Source organism: Lissotriton helveticus, chromosome 3_1 (assembly GCF_964261635.1).
Source record: "Lissotriton helveticus chromosome 3_1, aLisHel1.1, whole genome shotgun sequence".
NCBI classification, from domain to species: domain Eukaryota; kingdom Metazoa; phylum Chordata; class Amphibia; order Caudata; family Salamandridae; genus Lissotriton; species Lissotriton helveticus.
In genome coordinates this window covers 1,186,218,232-1,186,240,914 of record NC_136061.1, presented here as the reverse complement: position 1 = coordinate 1,186,240,914, position 22,683 = coordinate 1,186,218,232, and the positions used below count along the sequence as shown (strand labels likewise).

Sequence of the window (22,683 nt, the reverse complement as noted above, 5' to 3'; positions counted from 1 at the left end):
CTATATCCTCAATTCTCACTTATAATAATAATAATAATAATAAAGGAGCTTATAGAGCGCCTGGTGACGCCTTCCCGGCGTGTCCCCGCGCTGTGGAGAGAAAACCTACCAGAAGTCAGGGACCCACCCCCAGTTCCTGCTCATCCCTAAATAGTGAATAAATGAGTTTTGAGAAGACTCCTAAACCTGGACTCAGATCTTTCCAGCCTGAGGCATGTTGGGAGTTTATTCCAGCTTTGTGCGGCTAGGAATCTGAAAGAGCGGCCGCCCATCCTGGCTTTCTGAAACCTGGGGATTACTAACTGTCCTGTTCCTACTGATCTCAGCGCTCTACCTGGCACATACCTGATAACCAGATCTCCTAGATAGGAGGGAGCCCTGTGCCAGAGAATGCGATGGCATATGAGGAGGGATTTAAACAGGATCCTTTTCTTAATGGGAAGCCAGTGAAGAGCTGCAAAGGTGGGCTTGGATGCCGCTCTTCTGGGTAATCTCATTACCAGCCTAGCTGCCGCATTTTGTAGAACTTGTAGGCGGCCACAGTCCTTTATGAGCACCTAGTAAAAATATGTAAACACAAAAGGTCCCCTGTAAGAAGAATACGTTTTAAACCATTTAAGCGTTTAAAGGATTTGTTGCTAACAATCCCCCTAACAAATGTAATTAATAAAAGAGAAAAATACATTAATTATGTATTCCCACAAAAGTGATGTAAGGCCTGCTTCTTTAAGAATCAGAACACTATTTAATTGTTATCAAACTACATATAGTTATCTTAGAGGGTTAAAATGGCAGCACATGCTCTCTGTCTAACAGTGATCACAAAAATAGCATAATTTACAGAGAGTGATATGAGATAGATAGACAAAAATACCTCTCACCCAGACCATTTTTGGAAAATGTCAAATGTGAGGGACATTCTCCTACCGAAAACAACTGCAGCAATCTTTTGAGCTTATTCTTGTCGAGTGCAAGGATGGAGAAATGGTGTAAGCATGCCCATCAAAATTGAACTGCACGTAAGATTTCGCAAATATTTGTAGGGGTCTTATTGTTTCGACTCAGGCTCGCATAAGTAGGAATACGGCCATCATTGAATTTCTTCATTGAGTTTCTAGTGTTACCAATACATTTATGGAAAAACCTTTTTGGGGAACTCATAGTTACATTATTGACAGTTGACATTTGAAGGTGAACTAATCTTGCCCACAACATTTCCCAATCTACATTTACCCACATTATGTTGCCTATCTTAGACCACCATTATTGCTCATCCCTAGTACATTTATGCTTCCCTTCCCACTGAAAAGCACAGCTAATATCTAGTTTGATTCTCTTTCAGACAAATCCTGATATCTACTCTGTGGAGCTCAATGGGACGAAGGACATAGAACAACCAGAGAAGGGGCCAGACAAGGAAAAATACAAAGATCTTAAGAAAATCTTTAAGAAGAAGAAGAAAGGCAAGGGTGTGGATGATCTGAAGCAGGAACTTGAATTGGTGAGTTGTGGCTATCTAGGTCAATTCGCTGACTTCGTAGTGCTGTCTCTCATACTTTCAGGTTCCCACTAGGTTTTTTATTAGCCCAATACATAAGTTTGGGCCTGCTCAATAAAACAGCCACACAACAACCCACTACACTGATTTTCATCAGATTATGGTACACACAATTGATCCTAACAAAATTGATTTGTACAAACCATTTGAGGCATGATGTAGGCTTATAGCTGTGCCATTCCCATATTAAAATTCTAAAGTCACACTTTGCCATGCTAAAGCAGAACACCGAACCAGGTAAGACAATATATATATTTTTTATTTAGTTTAGTTGAGTCTTAGAGGGTTATTGGGGAGAAGGAATGTAATATATGAAGTATACACAAAAATAGAAAACCCAATCACCGGGTTTAACATGAAAAACGTGGCAAAATACTTAGCACAACATAGAGATTGATTCGGGCCATAAGCCCTAGCGGGGTAGCCAAAGGAAAGAAATCAGCTAGTTTGCAGAAATTGTTTCCAGTTCTTCATGTTTGGGACAAACAAATGGCTACAATTTTGGCAGAATAAGATTTTAACACCTTTGCGAAGTTCTTAAAGAAACTGTTTGTTTATCCAACTTTTATTAGCCTCTAAAGTTTAAAACAGATTGTGAAAATATCTATAAAACCTTAAGTTTTTTTCAGGGGGATTAGCATACAACGTTACAAAAGTTAAACTGCAAATCTATAACTTTGCTTACTCCTAACTTTAATGTTGCCAATCCCACCTGTTGGACTCAAAAGGTCTATTTTCTTTCTGCAGTCGAATAATATAATACAAAAAGACATTTTCCTATCAAAGGCTTCCAAACCATATCTTCTTTAAAACTGAAAGTTGAAAAGATTGATATGTTACAGATCTGTATGCATTTGGTGCGCTTCTCCCACTATGATATGTGCTATAGGCTGGCTGTCTGGTGCTTGACCTTGGTCCTAACCAGATCGAGTGGATATGATATTTCCCCTACTCTTCCTCCAGGGACATATCTAACCATTGCTACTTTTATGGTAGGAACTTTGGAAAGTATTTGACATCTTTCCCTTGGACCCTTCTCCCCCTTCCCCGAGATTGGATCTACCCTTCCTCCACCATTTGCCTGATTCAGTAGCCCTGTCCATGGCTTTGTGTGTTTCTGTAGCTATATCCTCCTACTTCAGCCGGCACTAGTACCTCAACAGCAGCTACGATTCACAGGCGCAGTTTACACCCACCTCTGACAGTCATATTTACAGTGCGCACAACATTGTTTCCTTTCCACTCACATTCCTTCCATTCACCACAGTTCTACTGCTCGTACCTTCCCTCCTGACAGGTCCGGTTTCACCTACAAACCCCCAGTGGCCACGACGGAAACTATTCACTTCAGCTGTCCAACTGGCCTGATTGCACCCACCCACCCATCACCCACCACTGCTGCCTACACCCCACTGTACCTGAGGTTCTAGAAGCCGCTCTCCTCAGCCCCAGTTTTTGTTTGAATCTGTTTAAGACAGTTTTCTTATATGTTGTTATTGTTGTACATCTTACACACTTCCATACAGTCCAATAGCATGGAAAAAAGACTCAGTAGGACATATAAGGACAACAGAGTACAAAAGAAACATATTACCAACTACACTGTTGTAACTTAGCAATGAGTTGCACCTCACCGCATGTGTGGGGTTATAGACCTGGCAGAGTCTCACATCAGAACATGCAAACTAGCCGTATGTTCATGCACAAGCAAAGGAACTCCGTCATGGTAACCCCTGTGAGAAACTACAAGACCGGTAGATCGCCAGTGGAGTCATATTGTACTGCAAAAACAGAACCATACATTTTAATAAACATGTAATGTGAAATCCAAACATAACATTGCATTGATTTCCACGACTTAACAGCGCAGCTCCAATACCCTTGGTCTAATAACCCCACAAGTGGTACATAACGCAGCCATCACTATGGTACCCAAGAACGCAGGTTGGGAGTGTACGTGAGGAGTGCCAGTGTAAATAATATGAGCAACGTCTGTTCCCAGCCGTTGGCTGCTCAACTGATACTTCTGTTGTCCCCGGGCTACTGCCCAACATGGAAGAGTGATTAGACTGTAACTCAGTCAATACAGTATCCCAATAAGTAGCAATAGGGTATGGATGTATTCCCAGTGTGTCCTCTCTGTGCAGGGCCACACTCCCTGCTTATGCCCAGCTGATTTTGAGTGTTCACAAGCTGTGACCTCTAGGAGCCCAGGGGCTTTCCATCAGCGGGTGACGAGAATGCCTGGTCACTATGAAGCCCAGATCCAGAAAGCGGGATGTGACCCTGTTCCTCTTCCTCCTGCAAAACAGTACAAGGAGACATACCACCCACGTATGTAGATCAGTGCAGGCAGAAATCTGGTAGTGATAGTGACCTGGTAGGTATGCAAGCGCGGGCAGGACCAAAACATATGGAGTAAGTCAGCATCTACCTGCAAACAACGTGGACAGGCAGCATCAGTTCCATGATAACATCTATTGATGTTGGCAGGTGTGAGACAGGCTCTTTGTACAATGTAGAGCTGAATAAGCTTGAATTGGGTGTTGCGTGGTGCGTGTCTCGGGCTCCCCAGTACAGCGGCCCATCCCTTCTCAATGCAGGAGCGTGTTACAAATCCATCTCCCACCGGTGACACAAAGAGAGTAGTTCAGAAGCAGTGTGGGAACGAAGTGATCAGAAAACCAGCATATGAGGTGTCTGCCCCCGTTTATCACTTGTAGGTATTGTACTGTGAGATGCATGGTCAGTTAGATGGTCACTTCCCCCCAGTGGAGCATGATCATGGCCAGCAGTGCATTGTGTAGCAAGAACTGTCCCGGAGGCAGGCTATCCTCCCCCATCAGTACGACGAATATCGCCAGCATGCTATGTCTGTGTAAGTCCCCCAAGGTATGTATGCCCAACTCATCCCAGATTGCCAGTTCAGATACAGATGTGGGCCCTCCAGGGTTTGGTTTGGCCAGCAGTGCCAACCTGGGTTGCATAGGGGATCGTATGTTTGGTGAGACAGAGACATCTGCGAAAGCAGTGACTAGCAACCCCCAGTAACAGTAAATCGGGTATCTTCGCTCTTGTGAAGGGTAAAATACGTTCAATAAAGTAGGCAAATCTCAACTTGGGTAGATCGCTGCTGTATCCGAAAGATATGGACCTGCCAGCCACCCTGCAATTCATTGAATTTGGGCAGCAAGTTAATACCTCTCAAAATGTGGGGCAGCCATTCCCCCTTTGCCTGTGGGTGAGTAAAGTTTCGCCAGGGCCACGCTGCATCTCAACTTGTTCCAAAGGAATTTGCTAATCTGTTGCTCCAATGAATGGAAAAACCCACAAGGGATGTGGATAGGGAGGTTCGTATAGAAGTACAAATGGAGGGGCACCACCACCATCTTCAGCAATGCCACCCTCCCTGTTATCGCCAGAGGCAATGTGTGCCAGAAGGTCATCTGGGCACACAAGGATGTCACCACCCGCACAACATTACCCTCAATGACATCAATCAGGGAGTGGTAAATACTCACCCCAAATATCTAAATTTATGTTGTTGCCACTCTAACTGTACCCAACAAGGAAAAAGGATGGGTCAATAATATCTGAGTGAAAAGGAAATAGGCAAGATTTCACCCAGTTGGCCCTCAAACCAGAAATGATGGCAAACTGTGTAATAGTCGAAGCAACCGTTTCATGAGTGTCTTGAATGTATAGCAGCATGTCATCCACATATAATGACTTAGCGCAGCAACTGTGCCAGCAGTTCAACTGCCAATTAAAAAGCAGTGGTGACAGTGGGCAGCCCTATCTCATCCCTCCTCTGTGTATGGAAATTACATCTGATATAACAGGCCCCATCTTGACCCTGAATAGAGGGTTGGTATATAACAATTTTACGAGGTGAAGAAAACGGTGACCAATGCCATATCGGACCAATAAGGTAAAAATATACCCCCATTCTAATGAGTCAAAGGCCATTTCTGGGTTAAGACTAGACACCCTGCAAGAGGGCACACTTGTCACACATAAGTCATGACTCAGAAGAAGCGGCGCAAATTCACAGAGGTATTGCGGGCTGGGACAAACCTGTTTTGCTCAGGGTGAAGCAAAGGTGGGCCCAAAGGGGCAAAACGATCAGTGAGTAATTTTACCAGTATCTTATGATCGTTATTGAGCAGTGCAATCGGCTTATAGGAACCCACAAGTAGTGGGTACTTTTTGGGTGTTTGGTAAAGAGATGACTGTTGCCTCCCTCTGGGAGGTAGAGAGACTGTCCCTTGAGAGCACTGCATATAGAGGAAGGAACCTGGATCAAAGCGTAATTATTCTATAGGTCGCTGAGGCTGGTCCTGTCTGATACCGCAGGCCAAATGCCGGCCGGCTCTATCCGCCATGGCATTTGTAGAGCCAAGTATGCAGCACAATAAAAGCACTGCAGTCTGTCTAGCTGCATGACATGGTCGCTCCATACTTTTGACAGCTCTCTGGCAACACTAGGGTCTCCAGTAGCCCATGTCTTTAAGTCTATAAGGGTACCTCCCAACTTGGTTATGTCTTTGATTATTGATGTCCTAATGTTGCCCTGAACTCCCAAACAGTGACCTTGTATCTTCACCTTGAATGCATTCCATTCAATTAAATTAGAGGAGGTGGTACCAGTGTTGCAGTCAAAGTAGTCCTCAATTGCCGATTCCACAGAGGTGCGAAACAGGGGATCCTCCAGCAAGGCAGACTGAAGCCATGAGATAGAGATAGGTGGAGGCTTAGCCTCCCAACCCAGTCGCATGGTCTGGGGATTGTGATCAGAATGGGTGTAGCCCATCTATTCCACCTGTTCAATGGAGGGAAGTAGGAATGTTGCCCAATCAGCCTGTAAATGCAAACATGTAAAGGATGTTGTGCTGAATAGAAGAAATGCAACCTAGTATATGGGTTCCGAAACCCCCACAGGCCAACCATTTGTCACTGAAGGACCCAATCTGGGAGCTTTTGTACATTGGAGGATGCAACCTTGTGGGGCAGAGGTGAGGGGGAGGAGCGGTCAAGGCCAGTATCAAAGACACTGTTAAAGACCCCCCCAAATCGCCATGGAATGTCACTCTATCTCAAGAGTTTGTGTCAAAGTGTGTGAAAGAAGATGGCTTGTTCCGAGTTCGGGGCATATATAGAATGCAAGAGCACTGAGCAGGGGTCTAGGTGGCCCGTTATTATAACAAATATGCCCTCCAGGTCCAGGAGTGTGTCATCAACCACCAACAGAGTTACCACCCTAATCCATATGAGTACCCCCTGGGCATAAGTGGAATAGTTAGTAGCAAATATCTACCCACTCGAGTGCCGCCATAGTCTGGTGCTCTTCACATGTATAAGATGAACCTCTCTTGTAATAATGCAATGTGTTTGGAGTGGCATTTCAGGCAGACCAAGTATTGGCATAAGCATACCCCTCACATTCTATGTAACTATATTAAAGGGAACCATTTATGGAGGCACTTTTCACCTATGCCTTGGTGACGCATGGGTTCCAGTACGCAGGATGCAATATGTATAGTGCAGAAGCGGAACCAGGTGATGCATATCCGAACCAGTAGGAGTAATGAGTCATAACAAAACATGTGAGTAGCCAGAACATGAAAACATAAATACTAAAGGGCAGAGGGACAACATTTTTCCACCCAAGCTGTGACATAACCAAACTCAGCAGAGGTAACCAGTCATGTAACTGATGGGGAAGAAAGCTAAGCAGTTAGAATGGAGACATCCCATTCAGAGAAGGAAGTATAGCTAGGAGTCCATGACTAGGGCTACCCTAGTATTAGCTTACCATCCACACATGAATAAGGACACAGAGGTTTTCCCGGTCATGCCTGACCACCTCCCCTGCCCGTGTGTCTCCTCAGCCATGCTACAACGAAACAAGGGGGTACAAGGACCCTCCCTCACTCTGCACCCCCTGTGAAAGCAAGAGAGGGGCAAATGGGTTATACAGTGCAGAACAACCAGCAAAAGAAAAGCAGACGGTCAAATCAGCTACACATTGCCACCGATGACAAAGTGGAGGTATTAGACAGCCACAGCTAGGTACTGTAAGGGTCGAACAATGTCATCTGACGTCTGTGGTGTGATTCCTGGGAGCTCCTCTGAATCTGCTCTAGAGGGCCAAGTATTTAAGGAACCTCTCAACTTACAGATTTATCATCATCATCCATGTCAGAGTCGCGGTCCACCTCAGTCAATGCCACTGCAGTTTGTAAGGACTTGCACCTCTCCTGAATGAGCTGTTCCAAGTCCAGTGCAGCCATCAGGCCAGGCGTGCGACATGACCGGGGACATCTGTCACAACGCCTCGGGACCCCACACCCCGGATTGCAATAGCAGCATGCCTTGTGTGCTCCATCGTCGAATGCCCGCCTCGTCTAACCATTCCCATACATCTTCTGGAGAGTTGAAGAAGTGCGCCTTCCCCTCTGCCATTACCCACAGCCGGGCCAGGAAGAAGAGGGCATATCTGATGTCAAGGTCTCCGAGCCGGCATTTCACAGTGAGGAAAGAGCTGCAACGCCTGTACACAGAATGTGTATTCTGGGAAAAACATTACTTTTGCGTTATCAACTGTGATTTCCTGCAGTTTCCGTGCCTCACGAAATACAGCATCTCTGTGCCTGTAGTATAGTAAGCAGAGCAATAACCACCTGGGACTTGAGCCCGGTGGCGTCCGGCATGCCAGGACATGGTGAGTGCACTCCACTGAAAAGAACATGGAAAAAGGATCCGGAGGTTGTAGTTTCCTCAACCAGTCCCCCACATACCCATTGTTTCAGTGCCATCCGTGCCCTCCAGAAGCCCCACAATGCAGACATTGTTGCAACATGAGCTCCCTTCCACATCCTCCATGCGGCACTCCAGGACCTCCACATGCTCCACCATTAGGCACCTCGAAAAGTCAAGTTCACAAGCCTTGGGATGTAGCTCTGTAAGAGTCAGCTCAGTGGTGTGCACACTGTCCGCCAGTTTGCAGTGATCCGTGTGAAACCAAGTCAGATCCGTCGTTACTACATCTATCTTGTTTTCCAAGGGCGTATGCTTTGTCTCCAAAGTAGTACCAATTTTATCTACTGCTGCTAGCAACAGCATCCAGCTTGTTGAGGAGAGTCATTGGCAGAGCCATGGTATCTTGCCCCCTTCAGTGTAGGGCTTCCAGGGTGCCCTATGAGTACCTGTATGCTGCCACCCATCCCGCCTGATTCCAGAAAATTTGCCTAACATACTCAACCTCCAACGGCACTTTTCACCTATGCCTTGGTGGCGCATGGGGTCTAGTATGCAGGATGCAATATGAATAGTGCAGAAGGGGAACCAGGTGATGCATATCCGAACCAGTAGGAGTAATGGGTCATAACAAAACATGTAAGTAGCCAGAACATGAAAACATAAATACTAAAGGGCAGAGGGACAACATTTTTCTACCCAAACTGTAACATAACCAAACTCAGCAGAGGTAACCAGTCATGTAACTGATGAGGAAGAAAGCTAAGCAGTTAGAATGGAGATATCCCATTCAGAGAAGGAAGTATAGCTAGGAGCCCATGACTAGGGCTACCCTAGTATTAGCTTACCATCCACACATGAATAAGGATATAGAGGGTTTCCCGGCCATGCCTGACCACCTCCCCTGCCATTGCGTCTCCTCAGCCATGCTGCAACGAAACAAGGGGTACAAAGACCCTCCTCACTCTGCACCCCCTGTGAAAGAAATAGAGGGGCAAATAGGTTATATAGTGCAGAACAACCAGCAAAAGAAAAGCAGAAGGTCAAATCAGCTACACATTGCCGCCGATGACAAAGTGAGGTATTAGACAGCAACAGCTAGGTACTGTAAGGGTCAAACAAAGTCATCCGACGTCTGTGGTGTGATTACCAGGAGCTCATCTGAATCTGCTCTAGAGGGTCAAGTATTTAAGGAACCTCTCAACTTACAGCCACTCCATCCCACCTAATTCCAGAAAATTTGCCTAACATACTCAACCTCCACCGGCCAGGGCTTGTTTTCCAGTACCATGGTTAGATAGGCACATGAAAGAACGAGCAGCCCCAAGTTCAGGTACGCAGCTGTGGCTGTTGCTCACCAAAGCTGGGCCTTTGTTATAAATAGTCTGGTAAGGCAGGTGGCAGGGTGGTCAATCGCAACAACAGTCTGTGTTCAACGTTTGTGTCACTGCTGCAGCCTTCGAGATACAGAAGGCAAAGAGTACCTGCTTACCTTCGCCATTCATCTCCAATGGGTGTGGCAGCACGACCATCCCAGTAATATACAGCACCACCGGCACCATGTGTAAAGGTATCAGGCAGTTCAATGTAGAGTTACAGTAAATTTGCTTAGATGTTTTAGGCAACCAGGTCAGGAGCACCAGGAAACAGTACAACCAAACTACCCTGCTGTCCAACAGACCCCGCGGTCACTCATTGTCAGTGGCTATAGCGTCCCAGTGGGTGATGCAGCAGTTTGAGTCCTCCTCGGCTGGCCCACTCTCGGGGAAACACCATTCAATTGTAACGCCCTTAAGGGCAGGGTCCTGTCGAATCCCGGCTCCTGCGAAGGCAGTCACAACCTCACACCACCTCCCCCAGTTTAACTGATAGGCTGGAGCAAGCAGCATTCTTACCCACAGGTCTATCCTCACCACATCCACCACAGCCCATTTGGATGTGAGGATTCGGGGAGTGCACCTCGTTCCCGGCAGTACTTCCAGTAGCAGAATTTGAAACCACTCTCAAGTAAAGGGCCGGTCCCGTGCAGGCTCCTTGCGACAGCTCCCACATCCCGTCAGTAGTGTCAGGGGGCGACCCCACCTACCACACACACAGGAGCTCCAAAGGCAGCCTCTCCAGCACACTAGCATTGCTCTCCTCTTCTGACCTTGAGGGGGTTGGAATGAGCAACCCCACTCTCAGGAGCACTTCTCATCACGGCATAACAAGCTATGGATCAGGCCTCAGTGGCCAGGCCTTGTTGCTACATTCTCCGCTCTCCATTCTGAGGCGTCCCAAGCTTAATTTAGTAGCCTCATCACACCATCTGCGGGCAAATCCCTTGGTCAAATTAGGTGAGCCTCACCGCACTGCCAAAACACCTCCCACAACAGCATTTCTGAGGACAGGCACAGAGGGCTGTGCAGGGAGCACGGGGTGCCTAATGCCAATGGATGTCAGGCTCCCCTCCGGAGAAACATAGGATAATTGGCTTTAAGCACGGAGCTCACTCAGAGCACATCTGCCTTGTTGGCTGCTCAAGCCACACCCCTTACCCCATCACCTACATTGCCTGGCATATTCTCCACTCACGATTATCACACTCAATGTGAATGCCTTAACCCACCACCTGAAACATAAGAAGATACAGTCCTATCTCACCTTTCAAAGAGTGTACATCGCCCTCTTTCAAGGGACACACCTTTCTGAGAAGGAAGCAGAAAAACCTAAATTGGACAGGTTCAGGGAAGTAATTTGTATCTGCAGGGCCCCTACTTCTGATCTCGCGTCCTCACCCCTGTCCTCTGCCAAACCAATGAGCTCTAAAAAAATGCGGAGTGGAAGTTCCTTTCCATGAAGCCCACTCCAGAACGGTGTTCCAAACATCGACTGGTACAGATGGATGATACCCCTTCGCTAAACTCAGAGTTGGATCCAATATTGTAGGGTGGGCTCCGTCAATGACCCCCTTGGGTCCGGATTCACTTTCCTGCACCACCTTCATAGACCCCTGACTGAATTGAACTCTTCCCATGAAGTGACTGGAGGTGACTGGAACCTATTGCCTAATGCGGTCCTAGACTGCTTGGGCACTATAGACAGGGCCACTGGAATTATGCGGTAGTGCAGCCATGGCAGTTTTTGACAGATGTGCCGCATTTGGCACATAATATATAATCTGCACATTTTAATTTAAAAAAAATGTTGTTTCAAGCTCAAACGGTTCGAATGTTACTAAAATCTCAGCTGCACATGTTGCTGTGCTACGTAAGGATCTTTGCAACGGTTGACTGTTCATCTTTCTGTTGCTTATTACTGTATTTGGGTGTTAATCTGGTACTAATGAGGTGCAAGCAATACCCAGACAGTGTTAGCAAGTGTAGAAATAAGAAAATAATGAAGTAATACTGTCACAAAATGTTCTGCATTATGCCGCATAATTTGCCTTTTCTTGCCACATAATTTACTCAATCCTGCCATATAATTCGGCCAACCCCTGCATAATTCCAGTGACCCTGCCTATAGACAGAATCAATGATAGAGACATGGCCTTCCACACGACTTTTGCGATGACCATGGTTAATTTGATATAGCTCCTCCTACACTGTACAGGATCAGAATATTCCTTCTTCTCAGCATTGTCCCAGCAGGTCTACTTCCTAATGTCTCATGCTACCTTCCCGGCAACCCTAGAAGTTTCTATCCTAGAGGTTTCCCTCTCCAAACATGCGCCGATCCAGCATAATATAGATTGGCCTTGCCATCCGCTCACAATCTGTTAAATTGGGCACATTCTACTCACCTACATTCACCTTGCCGTGTGGAGTACCTCAGGGATCATTGCTAAGTCCGACACTATTTAACATCTATGTGTCGGACTTGGGGAGGGTCATAAAATCTCATTGCCTGAGTTTAACTACCTATGCGGATGACACCCAACTGGTGTTGGCCGTTCACAAGGATGGGGCAGCGGTTGCCTCGAGATTCCAGGATGGCATGCGAACCATCAGCCACTGGATGTCGAGGAACTGCCTAAAGTTAAACTCAGATAAGACCGAGGTCATGATCTTTGGCAACCTCTCCCCTGGATGGTCTGACAACTGGTGGCCATACGACTTGGGCCCCCCTCCAGAACCAGTCACCAAGGTTAGAAAACTTGGAGTCATATTTGACGATAAATTAACATCCCATCATCATGTTAATACAGTGGTCTCCTCCTCCTTCCTGGTTCTAAGAAAAATCAAAAAGCTGCTTCCATATCTACTAGTAGATGCGGGCAAAACTCTCATGTCCACCCTGGTTTTTTCCAAATTGGATTACTGCAACTCTCTCCTGCTTAATGCTCAGGAACAGGTTCTAAATAAATTACAGTCCATCCAAAATGCTGCAGTCAAGATCTTACTTTCCACTCCCAAGCATCAATTAATTGCTGCGGGAATCCGGCAACTGCACTGGCTGCTCGTCAGATGCCGCATTCAATTTAAGGCGCTTTGTATCGCCTATAAGGCAATGCACAATTCAGGACCACATTACTTAAGGAAAGCTTTTGCAATTTACACCCCCATCAGACCCCTCCGCTCATCCCTGACCTGTCTCCTACCAGTTTCTCGCACCAGGACAGCTTCCTGGGGAGATAGACGGTTTCAAGTGGCCACGGCGAGACTTTGAAACACGCTCCCTTTCTCCATCAAGACCAGTCCCACACTTATCATCTTTCGAAAACAATTGAAGACCTGGCTTTTTGACCAATGACCTCCTTCTGTGTACTATGTCCTTTGTTAAATCTTAGGCGCCAAGACACCTTCGGGTATTTGTGTGCCATACAAATCTAAAAAAACATAAACATAAACATAAACATTGGAACACACTAATTCCGACTCAGAAACCGTGGCGTTTTAAAACAACCAGGAATAGATCTCTCCAAGGAAAAGCAGAGGTACTCTCCCATACAAGGACATTCCTAGAGGACAACCAAGGATCCATCCCCTCTGCTCAAACCGGGCCCGATTCACAGAACTAACTTAAGACAAAATCCTAAACTTACTACCATTTTGGCATTCACAGAAGGCACTTACTCATTTTGGTATTCACAGAAGGCACTTACTCATTTTGATATTCACAGAAGGCACTTACTCATCAATGAGTAAGTGCCTTCTGTGAATACCAAAATGAGTTAGTGCACTTATTCATTTTGGTATTCACAGAAGGCACTTACTCATTTTGGTATTCACAGAACGCACTTACTCATTGATGAGTAAGTGCCTTCTGTGAATACCAACATAAGTAAATGGTAGTAAGTTTAGGATTTTGTCTTAAGTTAGTTCTGTGAATCGGGCCCACCTTGTGGGCAGCTGCCATGGCAACCCTCCAACAGCAACTGATAAGGGACGTAGCCCTGTCTAATAAACAATAAGCCCAGAAACAACTCACCTTAGAACGTGAAATTAAAATGTATACCCAAACATACACTGCAAGACCCACTATTGCTAACAGACATGCCCTGGAGAAGGCTAAACTAGAGCTCAACTCACTGTACATGTCCTTGGCATTATTCATGCTCTATTGGCTCGAAGCCCGCCACTATAAGCCCAGTGAAAAAGTGCGACGGCTCATGGAGGTGCAACTCCGTCAGAGGGAAGCCGTAATCGCAATCCCAGTCATGTAGGATGGGTCTGGCTGTATTCACAGAGGCCTACAGGACATTACAAATGCCTTTTAGGTCTTTTACTCTGACCTCTACAGCTCTGAACTTAAGGAGGAAGGAGAGCATTATGAGGCATTCTTGGACCACCTTACCTTGCATAATTGAGGATGTAGGAGCATGGGAGGAGCCTCTTATGTTTGGAAATCATTAAAGAAGACGTGGCCCAGGCTATCACCAATTTGCTTTACAGTAAAGCACTCAGAGAAGATGGCTTCCCAGGTGAATCTATCACCAGATAAAAGAAGAAGCAGTGGATGCGGAGAATGCCAGGAATAACGTGGCCAGAGCCACATGTTCTGGGACACCGCAAGCATAATCACACTTGCCCAAACAAAGCATCCGTATTAATTACGCATATGCTTGGTTAAGGCAGATGCCCTATAGTATTCAGGATTGGCGGGGTGTCGGGAAGAAGCATTGGAACAGGAAGCTCCAGACATAGACAGGCAAGTGGGGCTGGGCTAGAGGTTGCATTTGGGGGGAGGGGTCCGGAAACATTTGGGAGTGGGCAGGTTTTTAGGGCTCAGGGAGGGGGCTTGGGGTAGTTTTAAGGGATGGGTTTGGGGGAGTTGTGTGGGAATGGTGCATTTTTGGGCTCAGGGCGGGGGAGATCAGGGTAGTTTCTTATTTGGGGGCAGGGTTTTAGGCCTCAGGGCAGTGGAAGGGATTGGGGTAGTTTTAGGGACAGCACAGGGAGCGGGGGTCGGGATAGTGTATGTTAAGGGGCAGGATTTTAGGTCTCAGGGCAGGGCAGGGGGAGGGCAAGGGGTAATTTTCAGCACACTTTTTTGTCTCAGGGCAGGAGGGGGCTAGTAGGGGTTTGGTAATTTAGGGCTTAAGGCGGGGTGGGAGGTCGGAGTAGTGGCAAAGTTAACCACGCATATCCCCTTACCATTCATGCCTTCGCAACACACTTGCATGGTAAAGGCATGGATGGTAAAGGAATGAGTGGTTAAGACACATTCATGGTTCTGGCCATGTGGTAGAGGCACACGTGGCTTAGCCATGTGTGCCTCTATCATATAACCAGTGGATGTACTCCATGCTGCATTTCCAGTAAGTGAATCTGACATGGTCTGTCTCCCATACATCTTACAAAGCCTTCACAAATGTATTGCCCAAACCAGGCAAAGAGTAAGACTCACTACAATGTGGATTTCAATTTTAAATACAGACGTGAAAATCCAAGCCAGTTTGCTTCCATCCAGACTCAGATGAGTCAACCCAACCCTTATTAATGACACACAAGTGGGTGTTGTCCCTGGCAGATCCTTCTGAATTTATCTACGCACCCAGGCATACCTCTTCTGACTCTCCAATACATCTTCGGAAGCCACGATCCCCCTTTCCCTCAATGTCAAAACGGCTTTCACCAACATTGAGTGGGGGTACTTATTCAGGACCCTCCACTGGTTTTGTTTCGGAGACGATTTCATCTCCAAGGTCTTTGGCGCTATACTTCACCCACAACTCAGGTCAATTGTGGTAGTTTCTTGTTTGCCGTCATTGCAGTATGTAGAGGAGTGAGACAGGGTTTTCCCCTCTCCCCATTGCTGCTTCTACTGGCCATGGCTCCACTTACAGTGACGATTAGCCAATCCCCCAGAATAGCAAGAATACCTCCATGAGCGAAGCCAAAATACTGTTATACGCAGATCACATACTGCTTACCCTGCAAGACACTGGCAGAACACTACAGACTTTAATGTCTGTGATTTAGTCTTTCTTGCGGATCTCGGGGTGTAAGGATAACTGGGGCAAAAGCAAAGCACCACCCATGTCTAGGGCCAAGATAAAAGTGCCCATTGCTGGTTTTCCATTTCAGTGGAAACAAAACAGACTTAAATATCTGGGAACCCTCGTTAATGGGGGTCAAGAAAACATGATCTCGTATAACCTGGATCCCCTTATTACCGAAATGAAAGCAGATTTTGCAAAATGGACCCACCTCAACATGTCTCTTTGGAGAAGGTGACAGGCAGTCAAAATGGTGATAGCCCTTGCTTAACGTATGTCTCCGATATGCAGCTGCTCATTATCAGGACGCCCATATTGCGAGTGAGACTGGGATAGTAAATCATTTATATGGGGTGACATGAGACTTCGATTGTCTTTTTCCAAACCGACAGCAAACAGGAAGAATGGGGGACTGGCAACACCTTATATAGAACTTTACTAGAAGACCCTACATCTAGCCCAACTCTCCTACCTGGGCCCTGGAGTAGCTGATCTCCTCTTCAGGGCTTGCCTGGTACTGGCAGTGCCACTGGCCTGGACATACTCTATAAACATGGTGCCTCCTCAAGACTCACCCACAACCCTATAGCACAAAGTATGGTGTGAATTTGGAATCACATACACAGATAGCTGCACAGCCCTGCATGCCTCCACATCCAGGCACCCCTCTGGAATAATGCTGCCATACAAGTGAGCAACTGACCAATATACTGGAGAGAATGGGAATCAGCAGGGATCTTCACCCTGGGAGACGTGGTCCATGACAGGATGCTGAAATCATTTGATTTTCTGCAAACTTATTTCCCATTTCCCAACTCCCAATCCTGCAGTACCTGCAGCTGCAACACCGCAAGACTCAAGTCTGAGTCGGTTTTGATGGGAAACGTCGACACTCCATTGTTGCCAGTACTATCAACAGTACTTGTTGTACTGCGATTTGTTGCTTTCCATACATGGCTATGTGATATACTGTACTAATCATTGGAATTGTTTAATCTGTTTAATCTTTTGGCTTAAATGACATGCCAATTGGATAGTAAAAGTATGACACGCACTATACTCTAACTTCACGTACCCCACTACTCTCACCCAAATCACCAACTTTTCCTTATTCCTTTTCCCTTTTCCAGCTGGGCACTTGCAAAAATCTTTTAATGTCTTCTCAATTGAAACTTGTGTTCAGTGTGATTAAATAACACTGTTGCAAAATTACGTTTATTCATTTTTAGATTTTGTTTGTGCATGATTATATATGTTTCTTGACACTATTTGATGTATATTTACTGGGACCACCCCTTATTATACTGTCTTATACCCAGGTCCCAGTGGTTTTCGGTTTCCCCGTTTTTATAACGCTATGGAATGAAACAGGCAACACGCATTTCAGACTTATCCCTCCCACTTACCCGCCTTCTGATCATGTTATATGATACACAAGGCATCTGACCTCACGAATCACGAACGGAGGCTACTGGCGACGGCTATCGCCACTGCTGCATTCTTTGTCTATGGCACTCCCCCCACTTACCCACGCATGATGATTGGCTGCCTGAGTGTTCAAGGTAGCACGAATGATTCAATTACTGACTCCAGGATAAGGCGGCCATTTTGATGCCATTTGGTTGCCCTTCCTTGACTACAATGGCGATATACCCTGATCCATCACATCCCTTCTTTTACACATTGAACGTACACAGACTTACCCCCCCTTCATTCTCCAAAAGTCCCCCCCACCCACTCAGGGCACAAGTCCTAAAAAAAGAAGTGGGGGGACGCCCAAGTTATGTGGTGTCATAGGAAGTGACGTCACGACAGGAAGTGACGTCACAAAAGTAGTCCCCTATCATTACAGGGAGTTCCGCTACATTTGGCACCTGATATAACCTGGCGGCTAGCAACTTCGCATCGCAATATGGTGGCAGACTTCAAGCCAAGTGCAAAATGTAAATGTACCACTTAGTTGTTATTGCCGGACCCTGAAAGTAAAAGCGTTGCGTACTTCTTGAATACTTCATGGCACTTTTGGGCAGGGGGGATTGCGTCAACCCGGTAAAATAAGTGGGGGGACGCTGTCCACCCACGTGGTACCCCGACTCCGAGCCCTGCACCCACTACTCGACAAGGATCCATCCAACTACGGTGTATCCCCCTCCCCTGCGGTTGAGACCATCTTCCGAACTTTCCCCACGACCGGACCCTTACCACACCCACCCACACCCCAATCGACTGGCACTAACATTGACAGCCCCCGTCCCACGTGCTATCTTTATACTTATCATCCTCACACATGTGTACACGCCCCAGCCTACTGCCTTCTCTGTTATTTTTACTCAATATGGCCGCCCCAAATGTTTTCCATTTCCGGTTCATGTATATAATGTGTCTTCTGTTTGGTCTGGATGGCCAAAATCAGCAGGCGCTTAGTAGCCTGGATGCTATCTGATTTGTATAGTTGGACTTGACGAGGTCAGCCGGGACCTGGTCTATTTGTGTAACTTTCCTTACGATTCTGATTTGCTTTGAAAGTTTTCAGAGTCCATCTAAAATGGATATTGCTTCCGTCCTGATTGGATTAACCCTGACTTTTTCAGATCACTCAAGGATCCTGCAGTCGAACAATGTCTATGGCCTGGCCTACTTATAATGTTTTGTAATGTTTCATAAAGTTTCATAGTGTTTTATGCTGTTACACTGTTAAACGGGTGTGAATTGTTTGTTCTGGCACATAATAGACCTTTTGGGAATGAAACACATCCTGTACCGTGCTCATTACGTTACTGTAATGCTGTACTGATGGTTTTATTTAATGAAAATACCACAAAAAATATCATAATGGTGTATTATTCCCCTTTCCTGTATCACACAATATGAAGCAAAATGTTTACACCCCAGAGTTAGTAAACAAGTGGCGTCGTGGAAGATTGTATTTCGTCCCCTGATCTGGGGGCACCGAAGCCCATATTTCCAGTTTTGCCGGTTAGTTTTCATTTCAATCAAGTTTTGTGTAGCCCCGGGCTCTCTCCTCCACCTTCCCTGCCTCCAGTCAAACCGAGCACTGCATTCTCCAGCGACATCGACACCACTAATTTACTAATACTTTTGGAATGTAAACTAGCCCTTAGAATGAGAAACGGTGACTTTACTCTTTAAGAAATATTTTTAGTCCTTCTCTCAGGTGTTTAGCTGTAACTAGTGCAGCCAGTGCAGTGGGGTCAGGGCTCAGGGATGCGAGGGGCACACTTCACCCCAATCATACAAGTATCCCTTTTTTAGGTCTCGCGTGGCGTCGGGTGAGCACATGCGCACTCGAGCTCGCGAGATTTAATGACTTTAGTGTACTTCACTAGCAAGGGTTAAGCCCCGCCCCTCTTCTCCATTGGCTGGCCTCCTAAATGGTGGCCAGCCATTGGAGAAGAGGTCCTAGTGACGTTCTTATTTCGATCTAAGCCCCATCCTTTTCGGATTGGGGGGCGTGTTTTTTTACTTTCTTTCTAGGCTGTAAACAACAGTCAAAAACACGCACCCCCGTCTGAAAAGGACCGGGCTTAGATAGAAAGAAGAACGATTTGTCTCTAAACCCTGTCCTTTTCAGACTGGGGGGTGTGTTTTTGACTGTTGTTTACATCCTAGAAAGAAAGTCAAAAACACGCCCCCCAGTCTGAAAAGGCCGGGGCTTAGAGACAAATGGCGAGCGCCCCACACTGCGTCCATGACACTTATCGATTTAACCTCAAAACGTGGTCAAATTTCCAAAGGCAAAAGCACGATCTTATTATAATGCCTGTGTTCTGCAAAACCCTCGATCTATCACTGAGCACTACAAACAGACTCGACAACTCTTGAGAAAGATTATTCCAACTGCATTAAATTATGCCTATAATTAGTGGTGTGCACCACAGGATACAACGATCGGCAGTGATTAGATGGGGACCCACATTTTCTATTATATAATATTTACATGTCTTCGTACCACATCATATATTATTCGTCAGTGTTTTTGCCGAATCGCATCTGCCTTTTTGGTAACATCGACTGCTCTTCCTACCCGTCACTTTTCTACTAACTCATTTTATGCATTACTATGCGCCCCCTCTTCAGCGCCGCTCTAAACGTTTTTGCAGGTTGTGTCCTGTGAGAGCTCCTGCAGCAGGCAGGCAGGCTGCGGGAAACCTGGGATCAGGCAGTAACAGTAGAGCAACGCTGGCTGCAGGCAGCCACTACTCTCCCCTCCTCTCGGTTGCATACACGGACCGACTTAACCGGGGAGTTAGGTGTCCAGACTCTGCACGTGGCATGGTGGGGGTGATCTGCGAGAGTTCTGGCCCCTGGAGGATCCCCGCCCCTTCCCTGCTTCAGAGCCTTCAGTCTGCCAGGCTGACACGAGTAAGTATACATTTTCGTTAGCACAGTCTCTGCTTGATGGATGTCTTCATTTTATAGGCACCCGCTCTTGTCATCCTCCGTGCTTTCACCCCAAGAATAGTGTGCGGCTAGCTCGCTCGAAGTGCTGAGCACTCACTGCCTGGTCTTGTCAGCTCTATTGGTTTTACCCCAAGATCAGCGGTGAGCTCCACCCTGCTCTCACGGCTGTGGAAATTAAAAGTCTTGTGTTTTTTTTGCGGAGCGAAGTTAATTCAACAACCAGCTGTTCCTAATGGCCCCTTGGGTCAAACGTTTGTATTTCCCATTTGGCCCAACTTAGCGCACTGCTCAACCTGGTGAAAACCAATAGGGAAAACAAACAAGCAATCTTTTCTGTGGCAAACCCTCACTTGAGATCATGTAAAAATAGGCTGCTGTAAATATTGCACGTTTGATGGCTGTAGGTGTCTGGGAGGTTAAATAAGGGTTGGGTTTAAAACAAGGTGCTTTCAGTGTTTACGGACAGGTGGCTTTGGTACCACCACCAGCACGTGACTATTTCAATGAGGGCGACAGGCTCTTTTATTGTTAATAGTCTGGGAAGTAAACTTTCAGCAGACTTCCCACTCGACACACACATTGTTGTCAATATATGGCGTGATGTTAAGTAATTAAAAGACCACCGCCACATCCACCACGTCCACCACCACCACGTCCACCACCACCACATCCACCTCTACCACCACATCCACCACATCCACCACCACCACATCCACCACCAACACATCCGCCACCACCAGCACCACACCCACCACCACCACCACCACATCCACCACCACATCCACCACCACATCCACCACATCCACCACCGCCACATCCACCACCACCACATCCACCACATCCACCACCACCACATCCACCACTTCCACCACCACATCCACCACCACCACATCCACCACTACCACCACCACATCCACCAACACCACCACCACATCCACCACCACCACATCCACCACCACCACATCCACCACCACATCCACCACCACCACATCATCCACCACCACCACATCCAACACCACCCCATCCACCACATCCACCACATCCACCACATCTATGTGTGTGTGTGTGTGGCTTTGTGTGTGTGTGTGTGTCTCTGTGTGTGTGGGTGCAAATGCAATAGGTCTTGCATTTGCGAGAGATTAAGCTATTGGCATTATAAATGACAATGCCATTTATTTATCTGTTTTCAAAACAAACACATAAATAAAAAAATTGTCATTTACAATTCCAATAGCTCTAACTTTTGCAAAACTGAGACTGTTGCATTGTAACTGCTTGTTTTTACTACTAAACCATGGGATGGGGGAGGGGTTATTGATTGCGTTAGGTCCTATGAAAATTTCATAGCCACTATCTTCTCTTCAGAGAGAAATAACCCATTAAAACGAAGGCGCCTCTATGCGTGTACTGCGCACAACCAATTCTCAAGGGGCTTTCTCTAGCCCCACCCACCCTGTAGTTACCAGCGCCTCTGCCCTGGGTGAAACTGCTTCACACCCGGTTGTTAATCTCATTTTAGCAAATAGCTGCCAGTGCTACACAGTGTTTCATTTGTAATAACATAAGTTCCAGGGCCCTTTTCAGGAGGCCACTGCAGCTTGCACCACCAATTGCCCCTGCCAGCACTGTCAATGACAGTACCAACACAACTGCTAACCAGCACAATCCTACAAGTGTAACAATTCAGACTATTCCAGGCCCTGAAAGCCATAAGACTGGCTTGGGCGGCAAGTATTAGTCATTTATTTGGTCTATTGAATTGATAAACAGCTGTGGTTGTACTTAAGTTGAAATTAGTCTAACAGTGCCACCATGTGGCAAACTGTCATAAGTGCGGTGTTGACAATTAAGTGCTGGTACCGAGCACCAAAAACCACTGGCTCAAATTAAGCACTATACAACTACTGCCATTCTAATAATAGTCACTGGGTATTGCTAAAAAACAATTATTATCACACTCACAAGTATCTGAATGCAGCACAGCTATTGGCATGTTCAGAACAGTTTGGTGTTACTGCTGCACACATAATTTTGATAATCTGATCTCCCAATGTCTGTCACTGTTCGCAGTTTTTTTAATTTTCTTGACTGCCATTGGATGTTGCAGAACCTTTTCATATTCTGGCTATCCACTGCGTGTCACTGTGCTTACACTTATTATGGTTTGCAAATCTTAACTCTACACAGGGGTACCTCTGGATAGAGACCTAGTCCACTCCTAAAAGTAAAACGAGCTGTCCCCAGAGGAATACCATGTGTGGTAGTCAAAGCATGCACATAGTGTAAACAGGGCTTTTGAAATTGGTATATCATAAATTGAAAACCTAGCTACCCCACTGGTATGGCATGGCTGTAGACAGAGTGCGTACAAGGGAAGTTCATAACTTGACGACCTATCCCTCACTCTGTTTTACCATGGGCTGAGGACCTTGAACCTGCATAAGGTAATTTATTTTACGTTCAAGACCTGCCCCCCACAATGGGGTTCCATTGCCTGTAGACAAATATATCAAATAGGGAT

General features: G+C 46.3%; 1 protein-coding gene across 1 annotated transcript in view; it reads left to right on the top strand.

Annotated features, from left to right (window-relative positions):
* ATP12A (ATPase H+/K+ transporting non-gastric alpha2 subunit) overlaps window positions 1-22,683 on the top strand; it is a 127,169-nt gene that overhangs the window by 32,994 nt on the left and 71,492 nt on the right. The window contains exon 2 of the mRNA XM_078681821.1: window positions 1,343-1,501. Coding sequence (XP_078537947.1) covers window positions 1,343-1,501 — 159 coding nt within the window. The remainder of the gene's footprint in view (window positions 1-1,342; window positions 1,502-22,683) is intronic.